Source organism: Carassius carassius, chromosome 36 (assembly GCF_963082965.1).
Source record: "Carassius carassius chromosome 36, fCarCar2.1, whole genome shotgun sequence".
NCBI lineage: Eukaryota > Metazoa > Chordata > Actinopteri > Cypriniformes > Cyprinidae > Carassius > Carassius carassius.
The window spans coordinates 1,580,157-1,607,656 of record NC_081790.1 but is presented as its reverse complement, the minus strand read 5'-3'; the positions used below and the strand labels follow the sequence as shown (position 1 = coordinate 1,607,656).

Below are 27,500 nucleotides of genomic sequence, written 5' to 3'. Positions count from 1 at the left end.
ATATTTATCTTATTTTGGGGGGTAATTTTGTAGAAAGCTGTAGCTAAACACACTGTGTTTGAGATGTATGTTTTTATACTGTATAAAAGATCAGCATTATTATCATTTTTTACAGTTTTATCTGTAAAATAGATTACTGTTTTAATCTTTTAAAATCAGAATAAGAAGTCAGATTTTATCCTTTTTAATGGACAGTGTCTGCATAACTAGCTAACCACGCACATTGTGTCTGAGATGTATGTTTATAAAAGATAGATAAATATCTATCTATAAAATCTTTACAATTTGATAGATATTTTGTCCGATTTTATCTTATCTTTAGAGACATTTCTGTGCAAAACTGTAGCTAAACACACACACTGTGTCCAATATATGGTTTTATACTGTCTAAACGATTCTTCAAATATTTTTACCTTTAAACTATTTTTTGTAATTTTTTAAGATCAGATATATATTCTGTCAGATTTCATCTTATCTTTAGGGACAGTTTTGTGCTAAACTGTGGCTAAACATGTGCTGGACGGCGGCTGAATCTCAGTCGGCCACAAGTTTGCAATGTTGAAGTAATCAGTCTTTGATCCTGGTGGTTTTATTCTTTTAATAATGCGTCTGTGATCCGGCCGTCTGAAGTGCCGTTCAGTCCATATGTTCACCATTACAGACCCTTCACATGAAACACACTAAGCCTTCATCTTAATTCTAATTAACTTTATATGGGGCTCTGCGTGTGTGTGTGTATGTGTGTGTGGTTGGGTTTTTCTCGCGTCTGGTTTGTGATCTCGGCCTGATTGGTTTGTTTATTTAATGTCCACTTTGTCTTTCTTAGTAACATGTGTGTGTGTGTGTGTGTGTGTGTGTGTGTGAGCCGCTCTCTGATCCGTAGCTCGAGTGTGTTTTTCCGCTCTTCAGATGCTTTTGCAGCTCTCACTTGTGTTGTGTTTTATTTGGTGAGATCTTTTTGAAACAGTCTTGACCAGTCTGAGCTCAGCTGGAGACATTGTTGCGATCTCTGTGTTGTGTTTGTCTGATGGTGTGTGTTTTGTGTGTTGCTGGTTATTGGGTCGGTTAGCAGCGGTTGAGTTTGGTCACACTAGTCGAGCTCCAACTGTGATTTGTAATAATAGTTTGTCTGACTGTCTAAAAACAGCGAAAGCAACACAGATGACAACACGAGTACAGTGCTTGTGGTGTGTGTGTGTGTGTGTGTGTGTGTGTGTGTGTGTGTGTGTTTCTGAGGTCACAGGGTCACGACGGTGACATAAACATGAAAGATTATTATTTTTTGCTTTTTTTTGTGTCATTTTCTGCACCGTGTGAAATACTGCTGGAAAATATATTGAATGTTTATTTATTTTGTTGAAAATAAAAAAAGTAGCTATTCATTTGTGCATGAACTTTCAAAAAGTTCAGTAAAAATGCATACTAAATAAGATTAAATATGCATATTTTGCTGTTTATATAAATTAGAATATATAAATATGAATGTATATAATTATAAATCATTTATAGTTTAATTATAAATGTAAGAAATATGTTGCATATGATGAATATGGTGCCTGAAGTGATTTGGGAAAAATATGTAAAACATAAAAACAGCAGTAAATTGATATAAATTAAAATATATTAATATTAATGTATATAATTATAAGTATTTAATTTTGAATTATAAATATGTTCTTTCAGTAGGTAGTTTATTATTATTGATATTATTAAAGTTTCAATGTATTTGCGTTGCATATTCTGAATCTGTTTGGCTTTTTTTGCCCTAATGTTCAATATGAGATAGTTTTCCTGCAATGCTGGGAAATGTATTGTGTGTGTGTGTGTGTGTGTGCTTTCTGATTGTCTTTGAAATTCCTTTTTTAATTATTATCATTGATTGATTATTATAATCATCTGTCACCAGCTCGTGATGCTGGACAGGATCCTCATTCATTCACAATCACTGGATTACGGCCGTCTCATCTGCTCCTCGCTTGACTTTTGTTTCCCAAGGTTACTCTTCTGCCGCTCGCCTGGAGTCCTGTTTAAACCTCTCCAGATTTCGACAGTCTTTCCTGGTAATCCTGGGAAACTGATTTGGCCGTTGGGTGAGGTTGAGCTGATAGCGCTGATGTGCTAATGGCTGGATGGAATGTCAGGGAATTATCCAGAGTGCTGGATCTCAATGGGACGGAACATTCTATTTGGCTCTTAGCAAAGGTTCCGAATCCGCCCGGCCGACCAATCAGATTCCGCCGCGGTCACCAGGCCGACCAATCGGATTCTCGCATCCCGTGAAAGGGCCGTTAGAATATCACCATGGAGATGAGTTTGGACGACAGCCATCTTCTGCCGCCCATTTTCTCCTCGAGCACTTCCTGTGGGTCACAAACACACAAACACCGATGTGCATCGGCTGAACGTGACACACCTTTCTGTGCTTTTCTCTTCTTTTAAATTGGTTTTGTTATTATATTTGGTTTAATATTTTGATATACTTCTATATTTTTTCCCAGTTTCTTTTGCTTTATTTAATTTTATATATTTTTTTCTGTTTTCTATTCTTATATATATATATATGCTTTATGCATTTACATTTATATTATTATTTATTTTATTGTAAAATTTAGTTTAATATTTTAACGTGGATTTGTTCTTTTTCTTTTCGTTTTTCAGATTTTTTTCTTATTTCTCTTTCTTTTCTTTCCTTTTCTAATTTATATTTATTTTATTTAGTATTTTAAAATTGTATTTTATTTTTGTCATATTCTTTTTATTTTCTTTTTATTATGTTTTTCTCCTTTCTTATCTTTCTAATTGACATTTATTTTATGTACTGTATTTTATATTTTTGGTTTAATATATTTATAGTTTAATATTTTATTTTTGTTGTATTCTTTTTATTTATTTATTCTTTTTCTGTTTTATATTTTTATTTTCTTCTTTCCTTTTAATTTAAATGCATTTTATTTAGATTTTATATTTGGTTTAATATTGTAATATTGTTTACTATTTGTATTAGTATTTTTCTTTTTCATTTCTTTTATATCTTTTTGTTTAATTTTTTTTCTCTCTTTTCTCTCGATTTTTATGTTCATATTTTTGCACATAGAACATCATTAAATTATGTTTTCTGGATGCAAAACTGAAGCATAAACAATCTACATCGTTGCATCTGTTGTGCTTGTCGAGTTGTGAGCTCATTTGGCCTGTTTTGTGGTGGTGGTGTGTGTGTGTGTAAGTGCTTCCGTTGAGTTATTTGATTGGAGAAGTGAAAGAGGCACAGAGTGGCTGTTATTACCCATAAGGCTGTGGGGTGACCGGGACACATGGGTTTGTGTGGTCAGTTTGAGAGCTGTAGACTTACATACAGTCTCTGAAGCTCAACGTGAGTCTTTCTGCCAAGCAGGTGCTTTTTCATCAGGAAAAGGAGATTTCTGTGTGATTTTATAACACGAAGATTTTATTTTTGAAATGTTTGCAAATAATCTCCATCTCGAAATGGATTTTATATAATATATATATATATATATATAGTTTTAAATATATATTATTGTTGTTGTTGTTGTTGTTATTTTAAAAGTAACAAGGATTTTATAGTTCATTTATACTTGGTTTCTATATGGTCAGTTTCTGAGAAAGACAATTTAATATGCAAATATATCTACAATTACCAATTTACAAAGCAGCATTTGAAAGAAGTCTTTGTGAAACAGCGGAGATGGCGCTGGTTTCTTCAGATGGACCCGTGCTGACAGAGTTTGTGTTTGATGTCGGTGAGATGATCTCAGGATCTCAGGATGGATGGAGTGCAGAAGAATCTCTTCATCTGTTCTGACTCAAGCAGAAACATTTGGACGCTCCGGTTATAAACACATGGGTCTCTCTCTCAGATGGGTAAACATGTGCTGTTTTCATGTGTACTGCCATATTCATATACCACGAATTATAGTATGCAAATGACATTTAATGCATTTCAATGAATACAATCAGACTTTCATTCTCTTTTTAAACTTCAATGCACTGCATTCAGTTCATTTTTCATTCATTCTTTTTATTAGATTAAGATTAATTTAAGTTGATTCATTGTTTTTTTTTTTAAATCTAAAACACTTACCATTGCACATAAAATGTGCAATTTAAATACATTTGCTTTGCATGCATGCCATATTTGAATGTTAATAACATTAGGATATCATCTAAATAAAATAACATTTTATATACACTTTTATACCCATACAGTTAAGTTTTCTTGTATGCATGTGTAGTTCTTTAATAACTATATTCAAATAAATTATATTTAAAGTTAAAGCTGAAAGATTTAAATAAATAATTAAATAATTAAAAAAAAAATAATAATGAAAAGTTATTATGAATAAAAATGTATTCAAAAGCAAATTTGTGTGTGTGTGTGTGTGTGTGTGTGTGTATTAAGGATTTGTTTGTGTGTGTGTGTGTGTGTGTGTGTGTGTGTGTGTGTGTGTTTGTGTGAGTGAGTGAGTGAGTAAGTGAGTTATCTGTATGTGTGTCTGTGTGTGTGTTAACGATTGGTGTGTGTGTGTGTGTGTGTGTGTGTGTGTGTGTGTGTGTGTGTGTTAACGATTGGTGTGTGTGTGTGTGTGTGTGTGTGTGTGTGTGTTAACGATTGGTGTGTGTGTGTGTGTGTGTGTGTGTGTATTAATGATTTGTGTGTGTGTGTGTTTGCATGAGTGAGTGAGTGAGTAAGTGAGTTATCTGTATATGTGTGTGTGTGTGTGTGTGTGTGTGTGTGTGTGTGTGTGTGTGTGTGTGTGTGTGTGTGGAGCTCCACTAGGGGGCTCAAGCAGCAGTAAATCACGGTAATCAAACAAGGTAAATCTGTTAGAGAACAAAGCTCTGCTGTCGATCCTGACAAAGACAAGAATGAGAGAAAAGAAGAGAAGAAAGAAACAGCGCAGCGCTCGACGTGTAATCCGGTTGATCTGAAACAGAGAACACACACACACATGGCCTTTGAGCGCATGGCTTCAAGCTGCTGGATCTGTGTGTGTGTGTGTGTGTGTGTGTGAGTAAAGTGTTCAGATATGTAGAGTAGCAGTATGGAGTGAGTGTGGAGCGATGCTCTCGGCTCCATCTGTGCTGCACACGCTCAGATCTGACGTGCTTTCTTCTGCTATTGCTATGGCAACACACACAGCAAAGCCACACTGTCGAGCTGTCAATCACACACACACACACACACAGAGGTCGCTGACCTCGGACCTGACCGTGACCCCGCTCGACACTCTTTTTATTTTGATTAGATTTTATTTTAATAGTTTATATTTGGCTTAATAATTTAATATAGTTTAAACTTGTCTTTCCTTTTCTTTGCTTGTCTTTTTGTCTCTACTTTTTTCATTTCATTTTTATTATTTTTAGTTATAAGGTTTTATTATTTTTATTTTTGTTATTTTTTTATATTAGATTTAATATTTTACTATAGTTAATTTTCTTTGCTTCTCTTCCTTTTTTCCTTTTTTTCTTGTCTTTTATTTTTATTTATTTTATTCATCATCTTATTTTGATTGTTCTTATTTTAAAGTAGTTTAATAATTAATTCATTTTCAAAAGTTTTCATGGTAATTATTACCTTTATAATTTTATTTTATTGCCTTATTTTTTCATATTTATTTTCTTTTTCTTTAATCTCTTTTCTTTTGTATTTTCTTTTCTTTCTCTGCAGCTGTAAGTTACTCCAGGTTCATTTGATGTAATTAGAGGTCAATTAATAGCTTCGTGGTCTTTGATCTGATGTGTGTGTGTGTGTGTGTGTGTGTGTGTACATCTTTCACATCTTGAACTGATTTCTCAGTATAAACACTGAATTGTGTTCTTTTCTTTCTCTCGTCTCTTTGTTTCCTCTCATTCTTATATGAAGTTTGTTAGCGTTGTGTGTGTGATTGTGTGTGTGTTTGATCAGCTCCTGATGTGTTGTGCATGTGTGTGTTTTCTCCACCTGTCATTGTACTTCAGTATGAGCTGAAATGTCCATGTTCATCATGACATAGGTTTGATCAACACAGAGATTGATTTCATCTCGTTCTTCAGTCTGGAGAAATGAACAGCGGCTTTAAAAGCACAAAGTGAAGCTTGTATTGTTGTTAAATCTGTGATTCCTCAACTTTTTTTTTTACTAATATCTCTGAGATTTTAAATGACTGTTTCATTAATTTAACAACACATTCACATGTTCACAGTCTTTTTTATTGTTTTATTTGGAATTAATTAATTTAATTAGGGTTTCATCAAGAACTTACAATGTTTTTTTATTTCAAAATTATTTTGTATTTCATTTTTGTATTATATATTGTATTTTCATTAGCTTATTATGATAGCTCTTGTTTTAAAGATGTCTATTAATTAATTAATTTAGTTTTTATTTTATCTGAAAGTTTAAGAATGCCAACAGGTGCAGGTTTAGGGTAAGGGGGAAAGATATATATATATATAGATATAGTTTGGTTAGTATAAAAGTAATAGAAGTCTATGGAAACTCCCCACAATTCACAGAAGCAAACATGTGTGTGAGTTATATGTGTGTCTCTCTCCATTAGTTGTGTGTGTAAAGTGTTTCCTAGCTGTATTGACATCTGACCTGAAACACACACTCACACATACACATATTCAGTCACAGGTGCTGTTGTGGGAGGCACTTGTCTTTGCACGGTTTTCCCTAATCAAGCCACAGGAAGCTGCTACTCCTCAGGGAGTGTGTGTGTGTGTGTGTGTGTGTGTGTGTGTATGTGTGTGTGTGTGAGAGAGAGAGAGCTCTCGCTATGGTTCATGTGGAATAGATTAGTGTTTGATGGTAAAGCCAGACCCCAGTGTGTGTGTGTGTGTGTGTGTGTCTTGGAGCTCTTGATGTTGTTCTACATCTGTACAGCATTATAACAATTGCAGGTTGAAGGAATGAAGTCCAAAATGAGGGCGGAACTTCCTTCCGCAACTCTCTCTCTTTCTTAAAAAAAGAAATAAAGAAAATGTGTGAGTGAATGTTTCATTGTTAATTTGTTGAGTGTTTGATTCACAAATATGATTTTTTAAAATAACATACATCTTTGATGGGTTTTCTTTTACATATTTCAATAAGAGACATCATTTATGGTATATAAAGCTATACATGTCTTAATACCCGGGGATCCCTTTACACAAACATGTTTTACACTATATGTTCAGGAGGAGCATATTGTGTTTGTGTGTGTGTTGGTCAGTTCAGCACAGGTGTAGCAAGTGGGTCACACTGATAAGGTGTGAGGGGCGAGACTCAGTGTGTGTGTGTGTATTGTGGCTTTCGTGACTGCTCTGGTTTCACTCCATCTGCTCCTGATCTGCTGCAGTAAACAGACTCACTCCTGCAGCGTTTGAATGATTCCTCACATCATGAGTCTGCAGCTATTTACTGAGTGATCAGATGCACTGTTTTTACCTGCTGAACCAGAAAATCACACTGAAAGAGAGTCACACATCACCTGAATCACACATCACCGAGACTCTACTCACACCAGACAGGAAGAAAACACCTAGAGACCACACAACACCCTAGCAACCACATAGCAACAACCTAAAACACTCACAATACCCTAGCAACTGCATAGCAACAGCCTAAAACACTCAGAACACCCTAGCAACTGCATAGTAACAGCCTAAAACACTCAGAACACCCTAGCAACTGCATAGCAACAGACTTAAACACTCAGAACACCCTAGCACAGGGATAGGCAAGTTCGGTCCTAGAGAGCCGCAGTCCTGCAGAGTTCAGCTCCGACCCTGAAAAAAAACAACAGACTTAAACAATCAGAACACCCTAGCAACTGCATAGCAACAGACTTAAAAACTCAGAACACCCTAGCAACTGCATAGCAACAGACTTAAACAATCAGAACACCCTAACAACTGCATAGCAACAGACTTAAACACTCAGAACACCCTAGAAACTGCATAGCAACAGACTTAAACACTCAGAACACCATAGAAACTGCATAGCAGCAACCTTAAACAATCATAACACCCTAACAACTGCATAGCAACAGACTTAAACACTCAGAACACCCTAGCAACTGCATAGCAACAGACTTAAACACTCAGAACACACTAGCAACTGCATAGCGACAGATTAAAACACATGGAACACCCTAGCAACTGCATGGCAACAGCCTAAAACACTCACAAGACACTAGCAACTGCAGAGCAACAGTCTAAATCAGCCAGAATACCCTAGCAACTGCGTAAAACACTTAGTGTAACCTAGCAACATAATAGCAACAACCTAAAACAACCAGATCACTCTAGAAACTGCATAAAAACAGCATAACACACTCTAACAACTATATAGCAGCTGCTTAAAGGTTTCATTATCCTAAGAACATTTAGAACACTGTAGCAACTGCATAGCAACAGTCACTTTAAACACCCAGGAATGTGTGTGTTAACTGTGGACAGGTGCAGAAATGAACCAGCCTGAACAAAATCTCCATGTTATTGAACCCCCCTAAAGTCACAGCCTGATCTCTTTCACAGACGTGTGTGTGTGTGTGTGTGTGTGTGTCTGTGTGTGTGTGTGTGTGTGTGTGTGTGTGAGGTGCTTCATGGGAAAGTAAAGTTCTCCATCTGTGCTGAAGTCTCTTGGTCTCCATAAAACTCCTCAAACTCCACCCTTGAGCTCTGGAGATGTCATAAGTTTTCAGTTGAGCCTCATTTACGTTTGTCTCAGATTTGTAACCTACAATTGCTTAGAAAAAAAAAACTTTATCTTATCAAAAGCAATTCAGTTTTAATTTGCTCTGCTTTATGTACAGGAGAAGCATTTGAGATGTGATTTTCCATCGCCTTTGTTCTAGTTTTTGAGGTGTATCTCTGAGGGTCATTCTGTCCTCACACATCCGCTGTGTTTATCCCAGCTCCATATTCCCATCCGGCATGTTCCCACCATTCCTGCTAGTCATTACAGCACAGTTTTCCAGACAGGAATGCTCTGCTGTTTGTCTGCTGATGTCATCACTGATCCACTGCAGCTGCTTCTCTCACATTTGCACTAAATTATTGTGTCGCAACACTTTGGGAACATGAAATTTTTTTCCTGGGAAAGAGTTTCGCTCTGTTTCTGTCTCTTTTCTGATGGTTCTTAGTGCACACCATAAAATATGAAGTGAAATGTACGTTGAAAGTATGTTTTGTATCATTAGCCATCCAGATCACGGCATCGTTATGTGTGTGTTTCAGGTATATGCCCCTTCCGCCAGCACTGCCGATTACAACCGGGACTCACCGGGTTACCCGTCCTCTAAAGCACCGGGCAGCAGCTTTCCCAGTTCCTTCTTTATGCCAGGTAAATCTTACACACCTGATGAATCAACTGCCTAGAACACTCCAAACACCCTAGCAACTACATAAGAATAGCCTAAAACACTCACAACACCTTGGCATATGCATGATAACAGACGTAAACACTCACAGCACCTTAGCAACTGCAGAACAACAGCCTAAACACTTGGAACACCCTAGAAACTGCAAAGCAACAACCTTAACATTCATAACACCTTAGCAACTACATAAGAACAGCCTAAAACACTCAAAACTCCTTTGTTTCTGCAAAGCAACAATCTACAACAATCAGAACACCATAACAACTACACTGTAACAGCCTAAAACATTTAGAAAACCTTAGCCACTACATAATAACAGCCTAAAACACACTGAACACCTAGAAACTGCATAGCAACAGGCTAGACATTCAGAAATCCCTAACAACTACATAACAACAGCCTAAACACTCAGAAATCCCCTAGCAACTACATAACAACAGTCTAAACACTCAGAACACCCAAGCAACTGCATAACAACAGCCTAAACACTCAGAAATCCCTAGCAACTGCATAACAACAGCCTAAACACTCAGAAATCCCTATCAACTACATAACAACAGCCTTAACACTCAGAAATTCCTAGCAACTGCATAACAACAGCCTTAACACCCAGAAATCCCTAGCAACTGCATAACAACAGCCTAAACACTCAGAAATCCCTAGCAACTGCATAACAACAACCTAAACACTCAGAAATCCCTAGCAACTACAAAACAACAGCCTTAACACTCAGAAATCCCCTAGCAACTACATAACAACAGCCTTAACACTCAGAAATCTCTAGTAACTACAGTACATAACAACAGCCTTAACACTCAGAAATCCCTAGCAACTACATAACAACAGCCTTAACACTCAGAAATCCCTAGCAACTACATAACAACAGCCTTAACACTCAGAAATCCCTAGCAACTGCATAACAACAGCCTAAACACTCAGAAATCCCTAGCAACTGCATAACAACAGCCTAAACACTCAGAAATCCCTAGCAACTAAATAACAACAGCCTTAACACTCAGAAATTCCTAGCAACTGCATAACAACAGTCTAAACACTCAGAACACCCAAGCAACTGCATAACAACAGCCTAAACACTCAGAAATCCCTAGCAACTGCATAACAACAGCCTAAACACTCAGAAATCCCTATCAACTACATAACAACAGCCTTAAAACTCATAAATCCCTAGCAACTACATAACAACAGCCTTAACACTCAGAAATCCCTATCAACTACATAACAACAGCCTTAACACTCAGAAATTCCTAGCAACTGCATAACAACAGCCTTAACACTCAGAAATCCCTAGCAACTACATAACAACAGCCTTAACACTCAGAAATCCCTAGCAACTACATAACAACAGCCTTAACACTCAGAAATCCCCTAGCAACTGCATAACAACAGCCTTAACACTCAGAAATCCCTAGCAACTACATAACAACAGCCTTAACACTCAAAAAATCCATAGCAACTGCATAACAACAGCCTTAACACTCAGAAATCCCCTAGCAACTGCATAACAACAGCCTTAACACTCAGAAATCCCTAGCAACTACATAACAACAGCCTTAACACTCAGAAATCCCTAGCAACTACATAACAACAGCCTTAACACTCAGAAATCCCCTAGCAACTGCATAACAACAGCCTTAACACTCAGAAATCCCTAGCAACTACATAACAACAGCCTAAACACTCAAAAAATCCATAGCAACTGCATAACAACAGCGTAAACACTCAGAAATCCCTATCAACTATTTAACAACAGCCTTAACACTCAAAAATCCCTAGCAACTACATAACAACAGCCTTAACACTCAGAAATCCCTGTCAACTACATAACAACAGCCTTAACACTCAGAAATTCCTAGCAACTGCATAACAACAGCCTTAACACTCAGAAATTCCTAGCAACTGCATAACAACAGCCTTAACACTCAGAAATCCCTAGCAACTACATGACAACAGCCTTAACACTCAGAAATTCCTAGCAACTGCATAACAACAGCCTTAACACTCAGAAATTCCTAGCAACTACATAACAACAGCCTTAACACTCAGAAATCCCTAGCAACTACATGACAACAGCCTTAACACTCAGAAATCCCTAGCAACTGCATAACAACAGCCTAAACACTCAGAAATCCCTAGCAACTGCATAACAACAGCCTTAACACTCAGAAATCCCTAGCAACTACATAACAACAGCCTTAACACTCAGAAATTCCTAGCAACTGCATAACAACAGTCTAAACACTCAGAACACCCAAGCAACTGCATAACAACAGCCTAAACACTCAGAAATCCCTAGCAACTGCATAACAACAGCCTAAACACTCAGAAATCCCTATCAACTGCATAACAACAGCCTTAACACTCAAAAATCCCTAGCAACTACATAACAACAGCCTTAACACTCAGAAATCCCTATCAACTACATAACAACAGCCTTAACACTCAGAAATTCCTAGCAACTGCATAACAACAGCCTTAACACTCAGAAATCCCTAGCAACTACATAACAACAGCCTTAACACTCAGAAATCCCTAGCAACTACATAACAACAGCCTTAACACTCAGAAATCCCTAGCAACTACATAACAACAGCCTTAACACTCAGAAATCCCCTAGCAACTGCATAACAACAGCCTTAACACTCAGAAATCCCTAGCAACTGCATAACAACAGCCTTAACACTCAGAAATCCCTAGCAACTACATAACAACAGCCTAAACACTCAGAAATCCATAGCAACTGCATAACAACAGCCTAAACACTCAGAAATCCCTATCAACTACATAACAACAGCCTTAACACTCAAAAATCCCTAGCAACTACATAACAACAGCCTTAACACTCAGAAATCCCTGTCAACTACATAACAACAGCCTTAACACTCAGAAATTCCTAGCAACTGCATAACAACAGCCTTAACACTCAGAAATTCCTAGCAACTACATAACAACAGCCTTAACACTCAGAAATCCCTAGCAACTACATAACAACAGCCTTAACACTCAGAAATCCCTAGCAACTACATAACAACAGCCTTAACACTCAGAAATCCCTAGCAACTGCATAACAACAGCCTTAACACTCAGAAATTCCTAGCAACTGCATAACAACAGCCTTAACACTCAGAAATCCCTAGCAACTACATAACAACAACCTTAACACTCAGAAATTCCTAGCAACTGCATAACAACAGCCTTAACACTCAGAAATCACTAGCAACTACATAACAACAGCCTAAACACTCATAAATCCCTAGCAACTACATAACAACAGCCTTAACACTCAGAAATCCCTAGCAACTACATAACAACAGCCTTAACACTCAGAAATCCCTAGCAACTAAATAACAACAGCCTTAACACTCAGAAATCCCTAGCAACTACATAACAACAGCATTAACACTCAGAAATCCCTAGCAACTACATAACAACAGCCTTAACACTCAAAAATCCCTAGCAACTACATAACAACAGCCTTAACACTCAGAAATCCCCTAGCAACTGCATAACAACAGCCTTAACACTCAGAAATTCCTAGCAACTGCATAACAACAGCCTTAACACTCAGAAATCCCTAGCAACTACATAACAACAGCCTTAACACTCAGAAATCCCTAGCAACTGCATAACAACAGCCTTAACACTCAGAAATCCCTATCAACTACATAACAACAGCCTTAACACTCAGAAATCCCTAGCAACTGCATAACAACAGCCTTAACACTCAGAAATCCCTAGCAACTACATAACAACAGCCTTAACACTCAGAAATCCCCTAGCAACTACATAACAACAGCCTTAACATTCAGAAATCCCCTAGCAACTACATAACAACAGCCTAACCACTCAGAAATCCCCTAGCAACTACATAACAACAGCCTAAACACTCAGAAATCCCTAGCAGCTGCATAACAACAGCCTAAACACTAAGAAATCCCTAGCAACTACATAACAACAGCCTAAACACTCAGAAATCCCTAGCAACTACATAACAACAGTCTAAAACACACTGAACATCCTAGACAATGCACAGCAACAGCCTAAACATTCAGAACACCCTAGCAACTATTTAGAAATGGTCTAAGAATGCTAAATGTTTTGTGTGTATGTTTCATGTGTGATTTCAGACGGTCATCACAGTACAGACCCATGGAGCTCGTCCGGCAGTATGAACCAGCCCGGATACAACAGCATGCTGGGAAACTCCACACACAGCGCTCAGAGCAGCAGCTACTGCGGCCTGCATCCACACGACAGACTCGTGAGCACAATTTTGAAGTCAAAGACAATGATACTATGTACTATACATATATATAAAGCCATATAAATCTAATAACTCCTATGAACTGTCTTTTTAATGAAAATGAAGTGAACCTGTCTCAATCGCTCTACCTCTCTGTATTTTTCAGAGTTACCCTTCGCACTCGTCGGCTGAGATTAACCCCAGTCTTCCACCCATGTCCAGTTTCCATCGTAGCGGCGGGACGAACCACTACAGCGCGGCATCCTGCTCCGCCACCACCAACGGGACAGACAGCGTCATGGGTGAGTCCCCTCCAAATTCAAGCCAAGTGAAAATTTGATCCTCTTCACTTCAGTCACTCTATCAGAGAGCAAACAAAAGCAAAGATGGGATATTAGGATCATAAATCAGAAGGAGCTAAGGGAACTACAGGTGATCAGGTTCAGCTGCCCATTGTTTTCAAAATGTTTTTGTGAAGTTTAAGAAAATATTAACTGTCACAAGCAGTGGTTCTCAACCTTTCTGACTCCATGTAGATTTGTATTTTTTATTGACAAAAAAATGTAATTTAATTTAATTTAATTTAATTTAATTTAATTTAATTTAATTTAATTTAATTTAATTTAATTTAATTTAATTTAATTTAATTTAATTTAATTTAATATTTTATAATTAATTTATATGAAATTAATATTTAAAAAATATTTATAACTCACAAATGACAATATTGCTGCGATTTTTACTCAACAAAATATTTTACTCAAGTTCAGAGGCCAAGCAGGCCGCATTTAATTCAGAATCAGAATCAGAAAGAGCTTTATTGCCAACTATGCTTGCGCATACAAGGAATTTGTTTTAGTGACATAAGCTTCCAGTTTACAGAAACAACAACACACAGACAAAAAAAAACAAAAAAACATTGCCAAATAAATAAATGTATAAACAATTGTGCTATAAATGATAATGGAATAGGATTGAGTAAGATGCAAGGATGTACTAGGATGGAGGGATAACAAATAAATATAAGGATATTGCACATTTTTATTGCATAAGCATATGCAATAAAAATAATACATAAATAATACCACATAAAATGCGAAGGGCCACAAATTACAATTTGCATCATCATACTTTAAGACAATATTTGCAGATTTACTGATTTAGAAATGCAGTTTATTACTTATCTAAGTCTTTCTTGTCCTTAAACTAACACTGAACATATTTTTTTAAAGAATAAAAAAAACTCATTTATTTAAAATACATTTATATGATCTCAGTATATAAATATATTTAAACTTAACATATGTGCACATATATTATGTAAACAAAAACATTTATTTTGGATGTGATTAATTGTCTGACAACACTAATACATTTCCATGAGCTTTTAATATTAATTTAATTCCATTAATATAATTTCCATAATGTCTTTGGCCCGGTTTCACAAATAGGGCTTAGTTTAAACCAGGACTAGATCTTAGTTAAATTAAGATATTTAAGCAACTTTTACAAAAATGCCTTAGAAGAAAATGTTACAGGTGTGCATCTTGACACAGAACAATGACACTAACATATTTTAAGATATGTCAGAGCAAGACATTTTTAGTTGAGACATCTCCAACATGCATTTTAGTCTGGGACTAGTTTAAGCCTCGTCTGTGAAACCGGGGGTTAAAGTGTTTATTATTTTTGAATGAACAGGTGTGAAGTGTCTCTGCTCTGTTGTGTTTCAGCGAATCGAGCGCCGAGCGGAGCGGCCAGCAGCTCACAGACGGGAGACGCATTAGGAAAGGCTCTGGCTTCAGTGAGTGACCAGGTCTAACACAGATACAGATACACACATGATCTAAAGCAACATCAAACCACATTCACCACACATTCAACTTGTTTGAGGTTTCCGCCACTGAATAAAAAATATAAAAGGTCATTGGGACATTTTTAATACTGTATTTAACCTAGTGAAAAATAAATGCACTTAAATGAATTTGAAATACATTGATTTCAAGCTAAATACACTACAAATTTATTTTTATATTTCTGTACTTAACCCCTTACTAGTCAACCCCCATTTTTCAGCATGGAGACAGAAATGACATACCCAAAATAAAAAGGTTTCTTCTCATGATTCTTTCTGACTAGATACATAATCAACATTTGTACACAAAGCTGAAACTTCAAAGTTTAATGTTCAACAATCAGAATTACTCCGACTGTTATGATAATAGAGATGTATAAGCTCAAACATAAAAACTAAATTACAAATATTAAAAACATATTTTTTTAATTTATTTGTGATTTTAAAAACCTAGTGTAGCTAAAGCCACAAGTCTACCAAAGCTTCAGTTGAAATTTCATAATATAATCTGTAAAACTGTGAAATTTATGAAATATTTTCTAAGGCCATGTCATGTGTGTTTTCTTTGTCATGTGATTGCATTTTTAGTATATTAAACTGGCGTACTTACAGTCTGCTAAATTTGTACTTAATGCTCTTTAATTGTGCTAAAATAGTGCTGAAGTACAATTAAAGATATACTTAGTATATTTATTGTGTTAAAGTTTAACTATTGCAAGTATACTTTAAATATCTTGCATTTCAAGTCTGATGTTATTCAAAGATCATACAATCCTCATCAAAAGTGACGTTAACAAATATATTAGACTTAATATTAAGAAATGTGCATTGTGCACAAGTAATATGCCAAGTTAAGTTTAATTATAATTTGTATATCAGTAAGTCTCGAGTTATCTGCCAGTAAATATGTTAATAGATTTGAACTATGCTTAGTACTAAATACATTGTTTTTAAAATGTATTACTTTGATAATTAAATTAAATTGTGAGATTAAAAAAAATGACAATTACAGTTTTTATTTTTTTATTCTGTGGCAAAAACAAAAGTCAGATTTAAACTCAAAATTACTTTTTTTAATTTATTCTGTGGCTGAAACAAGCATTCGTGAAAATGGTTTCATAGAAGAAGAAACTAATTGTAATTTGAAGATTATATAAATAGAGGTTTTAAAGCAACGTTCACATTAAGACCAGAGACATTGATAAAAAGTAAACAGCTTGCATGTTGCCTGTCAAAAACATCTTAGCTAGAAAATAAATCATTCAGATGATGATGATGATGGTGATGATGGATGTGTGTGTTTGTTCTGGTTTGTAGATCTATTCTCCCGATCACACCAATAACAGCTTCTCATCCAACCCATCCACTCCTGTGGGATCTCCTCCCTCGCTCACAGGTAACACGTGTGTGTGTGTGTGTGTGTGTGTGTGTGTGTTCTCAACAGAGTTTAAACACACACACAGCTGTTTGCACTGATGTCAGTTACCTGATTACTCTCTGTTTACTATACTTTACTTTGCTTAACTATGCAACATATACTGAGTACTGTTATGTGCCACCAAGTTTATTACAGTTAACTAAAATTAAAACCTTAAAAAAACCTTTATTTCAGGTACTTCCCAATATTGTATTAAAAAAAGGTTAAATTAAAACTGAAATAAAAATTAATAAAAACTATATAGAAATATAAAAATATATTTATTATTTTATTTATTAAAAAATTACATTTTTAACTTTAATTTTAAATTGTGAATATTAAAATGTAACAAAATTTTCACTGAAAATATTACTTTTGTCAGATAAATACATCGTACTGTAATGGAAATGAAATGTCAAGTCTGCAATAAAATATTTATTTTAATTTATTTAGATTTTTATATAGGCCTATTATATTTAAGCCAAGGAAACAATTTTTGTACTAAACTAAAATATTTGTTATGTAAAAAATAAATAAATAAATGCTTGATTCCAGTTACCATGTGAAAATTTTTTTTAAAATTGTACAAAATAATTTAGTCTAATTAGTATTCGTTATTAGTAAGAAATAACGTGTGTTTTGGTTTATTCTGCACATGTAAGCTAATATAATATTTTTATTTAGGTAATTCGGATATCTTATTTACTGTTATTATAGCTAACTATAACTAAATTTAAAACTAAATAATATAAAATATAAAAAGCTAGTTGCCAAGGCAATATAAAAAATGCACAATAAAACATCAAGCTTTAAGTAAAAATTTTATCAAAAACAATTTTAAAACATTAAAAAACAATATTTTAATGATAGCCTATTAAAATAACAGATTTTATGCAAATTAAAATAAATCACCTAATATATATACTGCACACTGCTAAAGCCATTGATTTCAAGTTGAAAATATATTTATGTTTCATTCTTCATATTTGATTCAAACTCTGAAACACACTTGATCTCAAATCCTGATTAACGAGTCATTATTCGTGTCGCTATGGAAACGACCGCCACCTAATTGCTATTTCTCCGAGTGCCAAAGTTATTAGACCGACAACCATTAAATGCGCAACCGCAAATTAATATTTAAACTTAAACATGCGAGGGAAGTTTAAGTAACTAATTTAATAATTTTCTCATTGGCGGCGGTGCGGATACATGCAAAATTTATTTGCACATGAATGTGGCTGTAATTATGTGCTAATTAGCATTTGGAAATGAGGTTTAATAATACAGGGAAGCGTCTGAAATGCGTGTTTCTGTAAAGAAGTACGATTTGAAAAAACACAACATAATTAGACGGATGCCGCAAACGCAAACAGGTGAAGGTCAGGGAGAACTGATGAACGAGCGCCGCTCCTCTCTAATTACCGCTGTGAACCGGACACAGCAAACGAGTTTGCATCCTAACTCGAGAATGAAAGAATAACGAGGTGTTATTAGCATGAGGATCGTCACCTATCAAAGGAAGGGCCACCAGCTGATCATCAGCGCTGCTCTACATCAAGAAAACAGCACCTCAAAGAGAAGACCGGGTGTTTATTATGTCTCGGATCAACGGGAAAATACGGATTTATAGGATATGAGGGGAATGCATTAGGCCAGAAGAAAGATTTAACCACATAAACAAGGATAAAAAATGATCAGTCTCTCAAAAATAAAAGCAAAAACCATTGTATTCATGGAGCTTCCGGTGAAATTCAATCAAACTGAAATTAAATAAAACATAAACATTTTAAATTGTTTTATTTCAGCTAGTTGCCAACGCATCATTTCTCATTTTTGATAAAAATAAATAAATAAATAAATAAAATAAAATAAAATGCTATTTCAGACATATTAAAAGAAGTTATTAAAATGACAAAAACACAACAAAATTATAAAAAAATAAAAAATAAAATAAAGTAAAAAAAAAAATCCAAAATTAAAAACATATCAATTGTATTTCAATGCAGGGTTGTTTTAGTATGGTTGAGACACTATTATGGTTTTATCTATTTTTTTTTCTTAATATTATGAGGTTTTATTAATCACTTTTTATTTTCATATTTTGTTTCCATTTTAGTTTTAGCTAATGTTGTAGTAATTTTGCTGTGTTTTTGGCATATGTACACACATATAGCTTTTTTTATTCATTTTTATTTTTTAATTTTCATTTAAACTAAGTAAAAAATTAGAAACGTTGGCATAAAAAAATATATTTTATTTTATTTCAATTACCAATTTTTTTGTGTGTGTGTGTGTGTGTGTGTGCATTTGATTTACATTTTAGTTTTCGTTAACTATAATAACGTTATAACTTCTACTAATTAGAAGGTATTATACAAATCACAGTCATCTGGTTGTTCTGCACTGAACACTGAAATTATATTATAGGTAACTAAAACTTTAAAAGTTGAAAAGTTAAAGTTAAAATAAAACCTACATAATGAAAAAAACAAAAATTCAATTAAAAAAAAAAATCAAATTAAAAATATTAACAAAGCTGTTTAAATAAGACTTTCCCCTGAAGCTGTTATTTCTCATCATTTGTTAATGTTGCTGATGCTGATGTTTTGTTCTCTTCAGCTGCCAGTTCAGCCGTCTGGTCCAGAAACGGTCAGGGAGCTTCGTCCCCGAGTTACGAGCCGCCGCTGCACTCGCTGGTGAGAGATACAGACACACAAACACAAACTCTGTTCCTACCAGACAAGATCGAAACCATACAGACACACAAGCATCCCTCAGAAGATGTGAGTGTGGAGCAGGTTTGCTGATGCTGGTTGTGTGTCTCTGTCCTGCAGCAGAGTCGTATCGAGGACCGGTTGGAGCGGCTGGACGATGCCATCCATGTGCTGCGCAGTCACGCGGTCGGATCCACAGCGATGCCTGGTGCTCACACAGACATGCACGGACTGATCACTCCGTCTCACTCACACAACGGAGCCATGGGCGGCCTGAGCGCCGGATACAGCGGCGGACTGCTGCCCTCCAACAGACACTCGCTCATGGTAAGAGCCGCTGACCTCTGACCTCTGAGCTCCCGCCGTCTGGAGCCACTTCCTGTGGAGAGTCCGGCATCTCTCTGTGTCTAGATCAGTCTGTTTGGACTGATCCATCATGTGTACAGCGCCACCTAGTTATGATACTTAAAAAATTTAATCATCGAAATAATAACTAGAACTAAAACCATAAAAAAAATGTTGTCTTTACTTGAAATTAAATACATTTTAACTGAAAAAAATTTAATATTTAAAAAGTGTAATCAAACTTTATTTCAGCTAGTTGACAAGGCAGTATTTTTTTGTTTTAGTATTGAAATAAAAATGTATAAATAAAAATCAATTATAAAAAATAAAAAAAACTATATGGACATATAATTTTTTTTAATAAATAAATAACAAACATTGCATAATATTTCAGCTAGTTACCAAGGAAACAATTTCTCAGTTATTATAACTTGATGTTAAAATAACTAAAACCTAAATAAGAATTAATAAAAAAATATTTTTTTGGTTTATTTAAAAAAAATGTTACTCGAAATTAAATATTCAATTATTTTAGATTGAATAAAAATAATAACATTTTTTTAAGTAAAATCTTTACAACAAATCTATCAAAAAGACATTAAAAAATATGACATTTACATTTTTCAAGGAGGTTTAAAGGAATTTATTTGATATTTCAATGAAACAGTTTAATCTTGTTAACTTGATGTGTTAAAATATGTAAAACTGAAATAAAAATTAAAACTGATACAGTTTTTATTATTATTATTATAAAAAAATGTAAAACCATTACAAATTTTTACTTGAAATTAAATAAATGATTATTCCCAAGGCACATTTCTTTTTTTGGTTTTGATGAAAAATTACAACAATAAAGAAATAAAATATATATATATAAAAATAAAAAAGTATAGACATTTCAGAATTTCAAGTATTTTTTTTATTATTTAAGGAGACATTTGTTATATAACTGAAATAAAAATTAATTATAAACAATATGATTTTTATTGTTTAGCTGATACATTTTACTGCAAAAAAAGTACATGAATACACAGCAAAATTATTAAAACTTTAACTAAAATGAAAGTAAAAACAGAAAATATAAAAATACAGTCTAATTTGGTGACACTAAAATAACTCTCCCACCTACTCAAGTTAAAGAGCGATGTATTTGCAATAAAAATCATCATGCTTAATGCGTGTGCATGATGTCACTGATGTGGTCCTGTAATGTCTAAGTGTTATTAGTTCAGGTTGGAGCAGAGCATTGTGGGTAGTGATGTTGGCTCTCCTTTTGACTGTAAGTTAAGCAGCACAGAACTAAATATAGGAAATAACAGAGCGAGGGGGAGAACAAGACTTCAAAAGAAAGATGCTGGTAATATTTTCCACATTTAAGGCTCTTTTAAGACTTAAAAACAATCCATAAAGCTTCGAACAGCTGGAGAGAATAAAGAACAGAAAGAGAATACATGAAGAAAAGAAGATATAATGCACGTCCGACACACATACACGTTATTGCATGCACATTTATACATAAACCATTTCTGATGTGCTTATATCTTTTTATGTAGTCATCCGAATTGCATTAAAATGCATAAAAATGGGACTGAACTATTGAAAATGAATGTTTCGCAAAGGCACATGCACGCATATTCCTTAAGGAAATGCAAAAGTGTAAAAACTTAATTTTTTTAGGGTTATGGTCGCTCAAAAGTGGCTCTTAAAAGAGTAAATATTCAGACTGATGTGTTTCTGATGAAGTGCTCTTTGTAAGGTCGAGTTTGTACATATTTCCAGTGTTAACGAGCTGTTTTAATGAAATGTCAGGCGTGGGTTTGCTCATGCGTTTGATTGGACGAGCTCCGCTGTGGTCGAGGTCCTGAATCTCTGCTCAGTGTTACACTGACACTGCTGTTTATTTATTCACTTGCACCAGTGTGTGTGTGTGTGTGTGTGTGTGTGTGTGTGTGTGTGTGTGTGTGTGTGTTTGGATTGTAATACATTCACACCTCACACACAGATTAGTGTTGTTAAAGGGACAGTTCATCAAAAACGTAGCACTCTTTTGCGGTGTTATTTTAGCAATCTTTGATATACTATTGTAGTTTTTGTTAATATTTTGAAATAGATTTTACTGAATTTAATTAATATACTGTTCAATATTCATTTTCATTTCAGTTAAGGTTTTAGTAATTTCGTTGTGTGTTTTTATCATTTTTATTAATTATTTTTGTATATATAATAGTATAATAATATATATAATAATTTATATATATATATATAATTCTTAGTTTTCAATTTTAATTTAAAATTTAGTAAAACAAGTTTTCACTTTAATAAAGTTTTACTCATTTTGTCAATTTTATCAGTTTTAGTTTTTAATATATATTCATCATTTTTATTAAGTTCTAAATAAAAGTTTCAGTCATTTTTTTTTGTTTCTTTGGCATTTTTAATCATTTAAAAAATATTTTTATATAATTTCCAACGAGATTTGTTAATCTAATTAGTTGTTTGTTTTTAAAATATGTATATATGGTTATTTTTATTTATTATTTTTTATTTTTAGTTAAACAAAATAAAACGAGAAATATTGCATTGGCAACTAGTTGAAGTGAGAAAGTTTAAATATTTTATTATATTTCAGTTACTTTATTTTATTTAATAAAAAATATAGTTCAGTTTTAGTTAACGATAATAACCCGGTTCAGTCATAATTTTCTCATCCTCATTTATTTCACATGTCCATGACTCTTTTACTTTCTGTGGCAAACAGAAGAAGATGTTTAGCTGAATGCTGCTGCTGCTTCGGTGGAAGTGAAGGCTAGGGTCATGTGAAGTGAATGAGTGAACAGCTGGATGAGATCTGCTGCTGAGCTCATGCTGGAAACAGGTGCTCACATGATTAGAGAGACACAAACACACACAAACTGGCTGTTACATGATACGTCTAGTGTAGTATGGGAACTTCAGCGAGCACAGATTCACCAAAGTGTGCAGGAGACATACAGTACAAACCATGCACACCTTCCTTTCCCAGTATCACAAATGAATAATTCAGCAGAATTAAGTGATATTCATCTTTGAGTTGTTTGGAGTTTGATTCTCAATCATTCATATTAATCATTCTTATAACTCACTCTCTGTTATTATATTATATGTGAATGTACTGCCAATATTTTTGTCTCGTTTTCCAGTAATATTTTAATAGACTTTCCTAAACTAAGATGCAAAATGTAATAAGATAGAGTCAAAAAAATATTATAATAATTTAGCTTAAGTCCGAGGGAAGGCAATATTATTTTTTCTGCAGATACTTCATTTTGATAAATTTTTCATAAAAGACTTAATGTGCATTTTTACTTCTTTAGTAAATGCATCTTGATTTAAGAATTAGTAGAAATTTGTATTGGAAAGCAAAGCAAAAAAACTGAGGAAGAAAATAATTGTTTACATTTTTGAGTAGCATTTTTATTGCTTTCCCATGGTAGCTTTTTAATATACTGTAAGTGCATTTAGTTTTATTACAATAGCAAACTTGTTTATACATAAAATGTACACAAAATACGTTAAAATTAAAGGTAACTGTTATGAAGTGCTGTAAACTCGTAAATATTTTTGTTATTTTACAGTTAAATCTATTATTTTATTTGAGAAGCAGCTCTGCATAAGATATTAAGACAAGGAAAAATCAGAGACAAAATTACTTAAATGAAAGATTATTGCCATAAACAATATAAAATGTCTAGAAATCATTAAAACTAGAGGCATTTATTTGAGAAGAAGCTGTGCATATTAAGATATTATGACTTCTTGTCCTACTTTGTTTTTTATATTTTGTTTTCATTCACTGCATCTTTTTAATGTAAGTGCATTCTGTTTTATTGCACCAGCAAATTATTTCACTAGTTTTTAGCTTGTTTATACTTAAAACAGAGACTCTCTTTGCCAGTGCTGTGAGAGAAAACACACTATTATTAAAGATACAAGTACATCCACTCATCAAGTTTTATGCTCTGGAGCCGAGAATTTGTCCCTGGCAACCAGCGACGGTTCAAGGTTGTGGCACGTGGACACAACGTCTCCGTTCCCTCCATAAGGCAATAAGAGTTACGTACAAAGTCAAAGTCAAAGTCACCTTTATTTATATTGCGCTTTAAACAAAATACATTGCGTCAAAGCAACTGAACAACATTCATTAGGAAAACAGTGTCAATAATGCAAAGATGATAGTTAAAGGCAGTTCATCATTGGATTCAGTTATGTCATCTCTGTTCAGTTAAATAGTGTCTGTCCATTTATTTGCAATCAAGTCAACGATATCGCTGTAGATGAAGTGTCCCCAACTAAGCAAGCCAGAGGCGACAGCGGCAAGGAACCGAAACTCCATCGGTGACAGAATGGAGAAAAAAACCTTGGGAGAAACCAGGCTCAGTTGGGGGCCAGTTCTCCTCTGACCAGACGAAACCAGTAGTTCAATTCCAGGCTGCAGCAAAGTCAGATTGTGCAGAAGAATCATCTGTTTCCTGTGGTCTTGTCCTGGTGCTCCTCTGAGACAAGGTCTTTACAGGGGATCTGTATCTGGGGCTCTAGTTGTCCTGGTCTAACCGAGATGTTCCCTATCTGTCCGTCACTTTTAGTAATGTCGTAACGACATTAGGGGTCCATGGAAAGCACCACAGCCTGCCCCCGTCACAACTTTATGGCGTTGCAAGTGTTGACAAGCTGGAGTGTGTCAGACAGGTGCTATGCAAAAGTCCTAACCTTCCCAATGCCCCAGTGCGAATTCACTGACCATAGCACCCGAAGGGACCAAAAGGTGAGTACATCGCTGCTGTTCCTTCCACAGAAAATAATTTCTAAAGGGAAGGGATTTCGACCTTCATGAAAGGTGCTTCACACCTTTCCTGTTTGTTGTTTACAGCTTGACAGTAACGATAGGGAAGAAGTGTGCTACGGAGGCCACATCCTACTCGAAGGGAGATATCATGTGGAGACACTAATATGGACTGACCCCAGCCTGGGGCAGTACTACATATGGAATGGGACTCTGAGGCTGGTCTTACCTGAGAGTAGAGAGAAACCACTGCCAGCTTTTCCTGACAGAATGAGTTCAAGCTAGCACCGATACTGGGCCTGGCATCAGACTGCCTTGCCGAGTCTGACTGCCGGGGTTCTGGACGATACTCAACCAGGGTCGCTGTCCAGGGAACTCGACTGGGAGAGAAACTGTAGAATCTCGCAAAGGTGTTCGGTGTCACCCAGCCCAACCTCTGCTTGGAGACAGCCTTCCCTTCATGGACATACACTAACAGTGAGAGCATGAACCATCCAAGAACGCATCCTCATTGAAATGCTTGGAGGTCCCCAACCCAAGTGAGCTGGTCAGGGGCGCTGTCTTAGCAGACAGGAATTTAAGCTCAGCTGAATCCAGCGGCTCAAGGGGATCTCTCTGAAGGCCAGCCAGGACAGTAGAAAGATTCCAGGAAGGCACCAGGGTTGGCCTAGAAGGATACAACCTTCTAGCGACACCATTTGATGGAGGCATCCTTCGTGACAACAACATGTCGGGACACTTGTTAAAGGACACTCAGGACAAGGCAAAGTGTACCGAGGCGCCATGCCCATCTCTGGACTCGGGAATGTAACCAGTGCTGAAGTGGTCTCATATGAAGCAATCCGAGCAGTGTGACTGTGGCTGTGGATACCATATGCCCTGGATCCTCTGAAAGTGTTTTAGTGGTACGACCGTCCTGCCTCTGACTAGTCTAACTCGACACAGAGAAAAGAGATTATATGCACAGGGGAGAGCTTGCTCTTTTCCCAATTGACCTGAAGCTAGATAAACTGTCGTCGAGATACTTGAGGATCCTGATGGCCACTTCCCGCAATGGGGCAAGGGCACCCTCTGAGACCTTTATAAAGACACAGGGGCACAGGGACAGCTCGAAGGGGAGGACCCTGTAATGCCATGCCCAACCCTTGAACGCAAACCAAAGGAAGCTCCCACTCTAAACCTCAGATCACCCAAAGCACCAGCCGGTGGTCCTCTGCTCGTGTCAGAGAAACCAAGGTGGGTGGTGACAGAAGGTGCCCTTCTGCTCCTCTTGAGGAGAGATAGGCACGATCCCAGTGCTGTCATGGACATACACTCGCAGTGAGCACATGAACCATCCACAAACACATCGTCAGCGTGCTGGAAGCCTAGAAACTGAAGACGACGATTGTGGCTGTCAGTAGAAGACAAGTAATGACCACACCCAAGAGAACACCGTTGGAGCAGCATCTTTAAAAAGTTGTGAGCCGACGGTGATCAGAAGCTGCTCTTTTAGATTAAACACCAGGGGAATCGCTGAGTTAACAGGGACCCCACTGAATGTGTCGTAACGCCTCCCCGAACAGCCTCTTCTTTCAGCACACGAGAGAATTCGCCTGGTAAATGTTGAGTTTCCTTCATTCACTTGGGTCTGAAGCAAGTATCTGTTGAGTGGATACACCTGTTGCCTATTTATACCCGTATGCACTGGGAGTGGCTCAACATGCAAAATCCACTAGCCAAATTTCATTGGGGTTTTGTCTTAATCAGTGAGGATTCGGGATCCCAAGTAAGACCCCTAATGTCATCACAACATAACTCAGAGTCACAGACAGATAGATAACTGATAGAAACTAATGAATATTTGTGGTATTTTCAAGTCAAAATGTTTTAAAATCATTGATATTACGTTGATTTCATTCACTGCATCTTTTAATATAAGTGCTTTTTATTTTACTGCACTGGAAAATTATAAAATTATTATCTTCATATCTTCTTAAGTACTTTAAATGATTTGAAGGAGTGTGTGTTTCACACTAAATGGGTTTCAGGGCGACTGGAGACTCAGGTGAGGTTTGTAACTGAGTGAAGCCTGAGAAAATGCTGTTTAGGGCCTAAGAGACGAACAAACAGCCAGCCATGACTACAACACAGGAAACAGCACGTAATTACGCCTGTGAGTGTGGGTGTGTGTGTGTGTGTGTGTGTGTCTGGGACTCATAAAGACGCACTATTTGCTGCTCAGACGCCCCTCTCCCATTGCCGTGGAAACGCAGACATACAGAGAGCGCTTTGTCATCACACTTTTCCACACACACACACACACACACACACACACACACACACACACAGTGTTCATCAGCTCTCCGGTGCCCCCTACAGCTGCAGATCATCCAGCAGATCTTCAGTCTCTTATTCATCAGAAACACAAATGCTCATCTGATGAAGCCTGTGTAAAGTGCAAAAACATCTTTTAGTGAAACTATTTTTACATTTATTTAATGTATTTGTATTTTGAATGCTCTTAAACCTGGTATTAAGTGAAGCATTTACAGTACAAATATAAATTATATAATAATTATGTTATTATTTTACAACATTATATGCTATTATCATTTTATTATATTGTATTACTTGTTGTAAGCTTAAAATATTTAATGAAATGTGCAACATTGTTAAACTCCGGTGCGTTGGAAGTGTTTATTTCTTTCACGAAATAAGAAATCATACTGGATCCTGTAA

General features: G+C 35.7%; 1 protein-coding gene across 1 annotated transcript in view; it reads left to right on the top strand.

Annotated features, from left to right (window-relative positions):
- Positions 1 to 27,500, top strand: part of tcf4 (transcription factor 4) — a 148,061-nt gene that overhangs the window by 103,350 nt on the left and 17,211 nt on the right. Inside the window, exons 9-16 of the mRNA XM_059525733.1 lie at positions 9,223 to 9,328; positions 13,511 to 13,644; positions 13,793 to 13,928; positions 15,360 to 15,430; positions 16,799 to 16,877; positions 19,521 to 19,597; positions 19,736 to 19,942; positions 24,002 to 24,004. Coding sequence (XP_059381716.1) covers positions 9,223 to 9,328; positions 13,511 to 13,644; positions 13,793 to 13,928; positions 15,360 to 15,430; positions 16,799 to 16,877; positions 19,521 to 19,597; positions 19,736 to 19,942; positions 24,002 to 24,004 — 813 coding nt within the window. The remainder of the gene's footprint in view (positions 1 to 9,222; positions 9,329 to 13,510; positions 13,645 to 13,792; positions 13,929 to 15,359; positions 15,431 to 16,798; positions 16,878 to 19,520; positions 19,598 to 19,735; positions 19,943 to 24,001; positions 24,005 to 27,500) is intronic.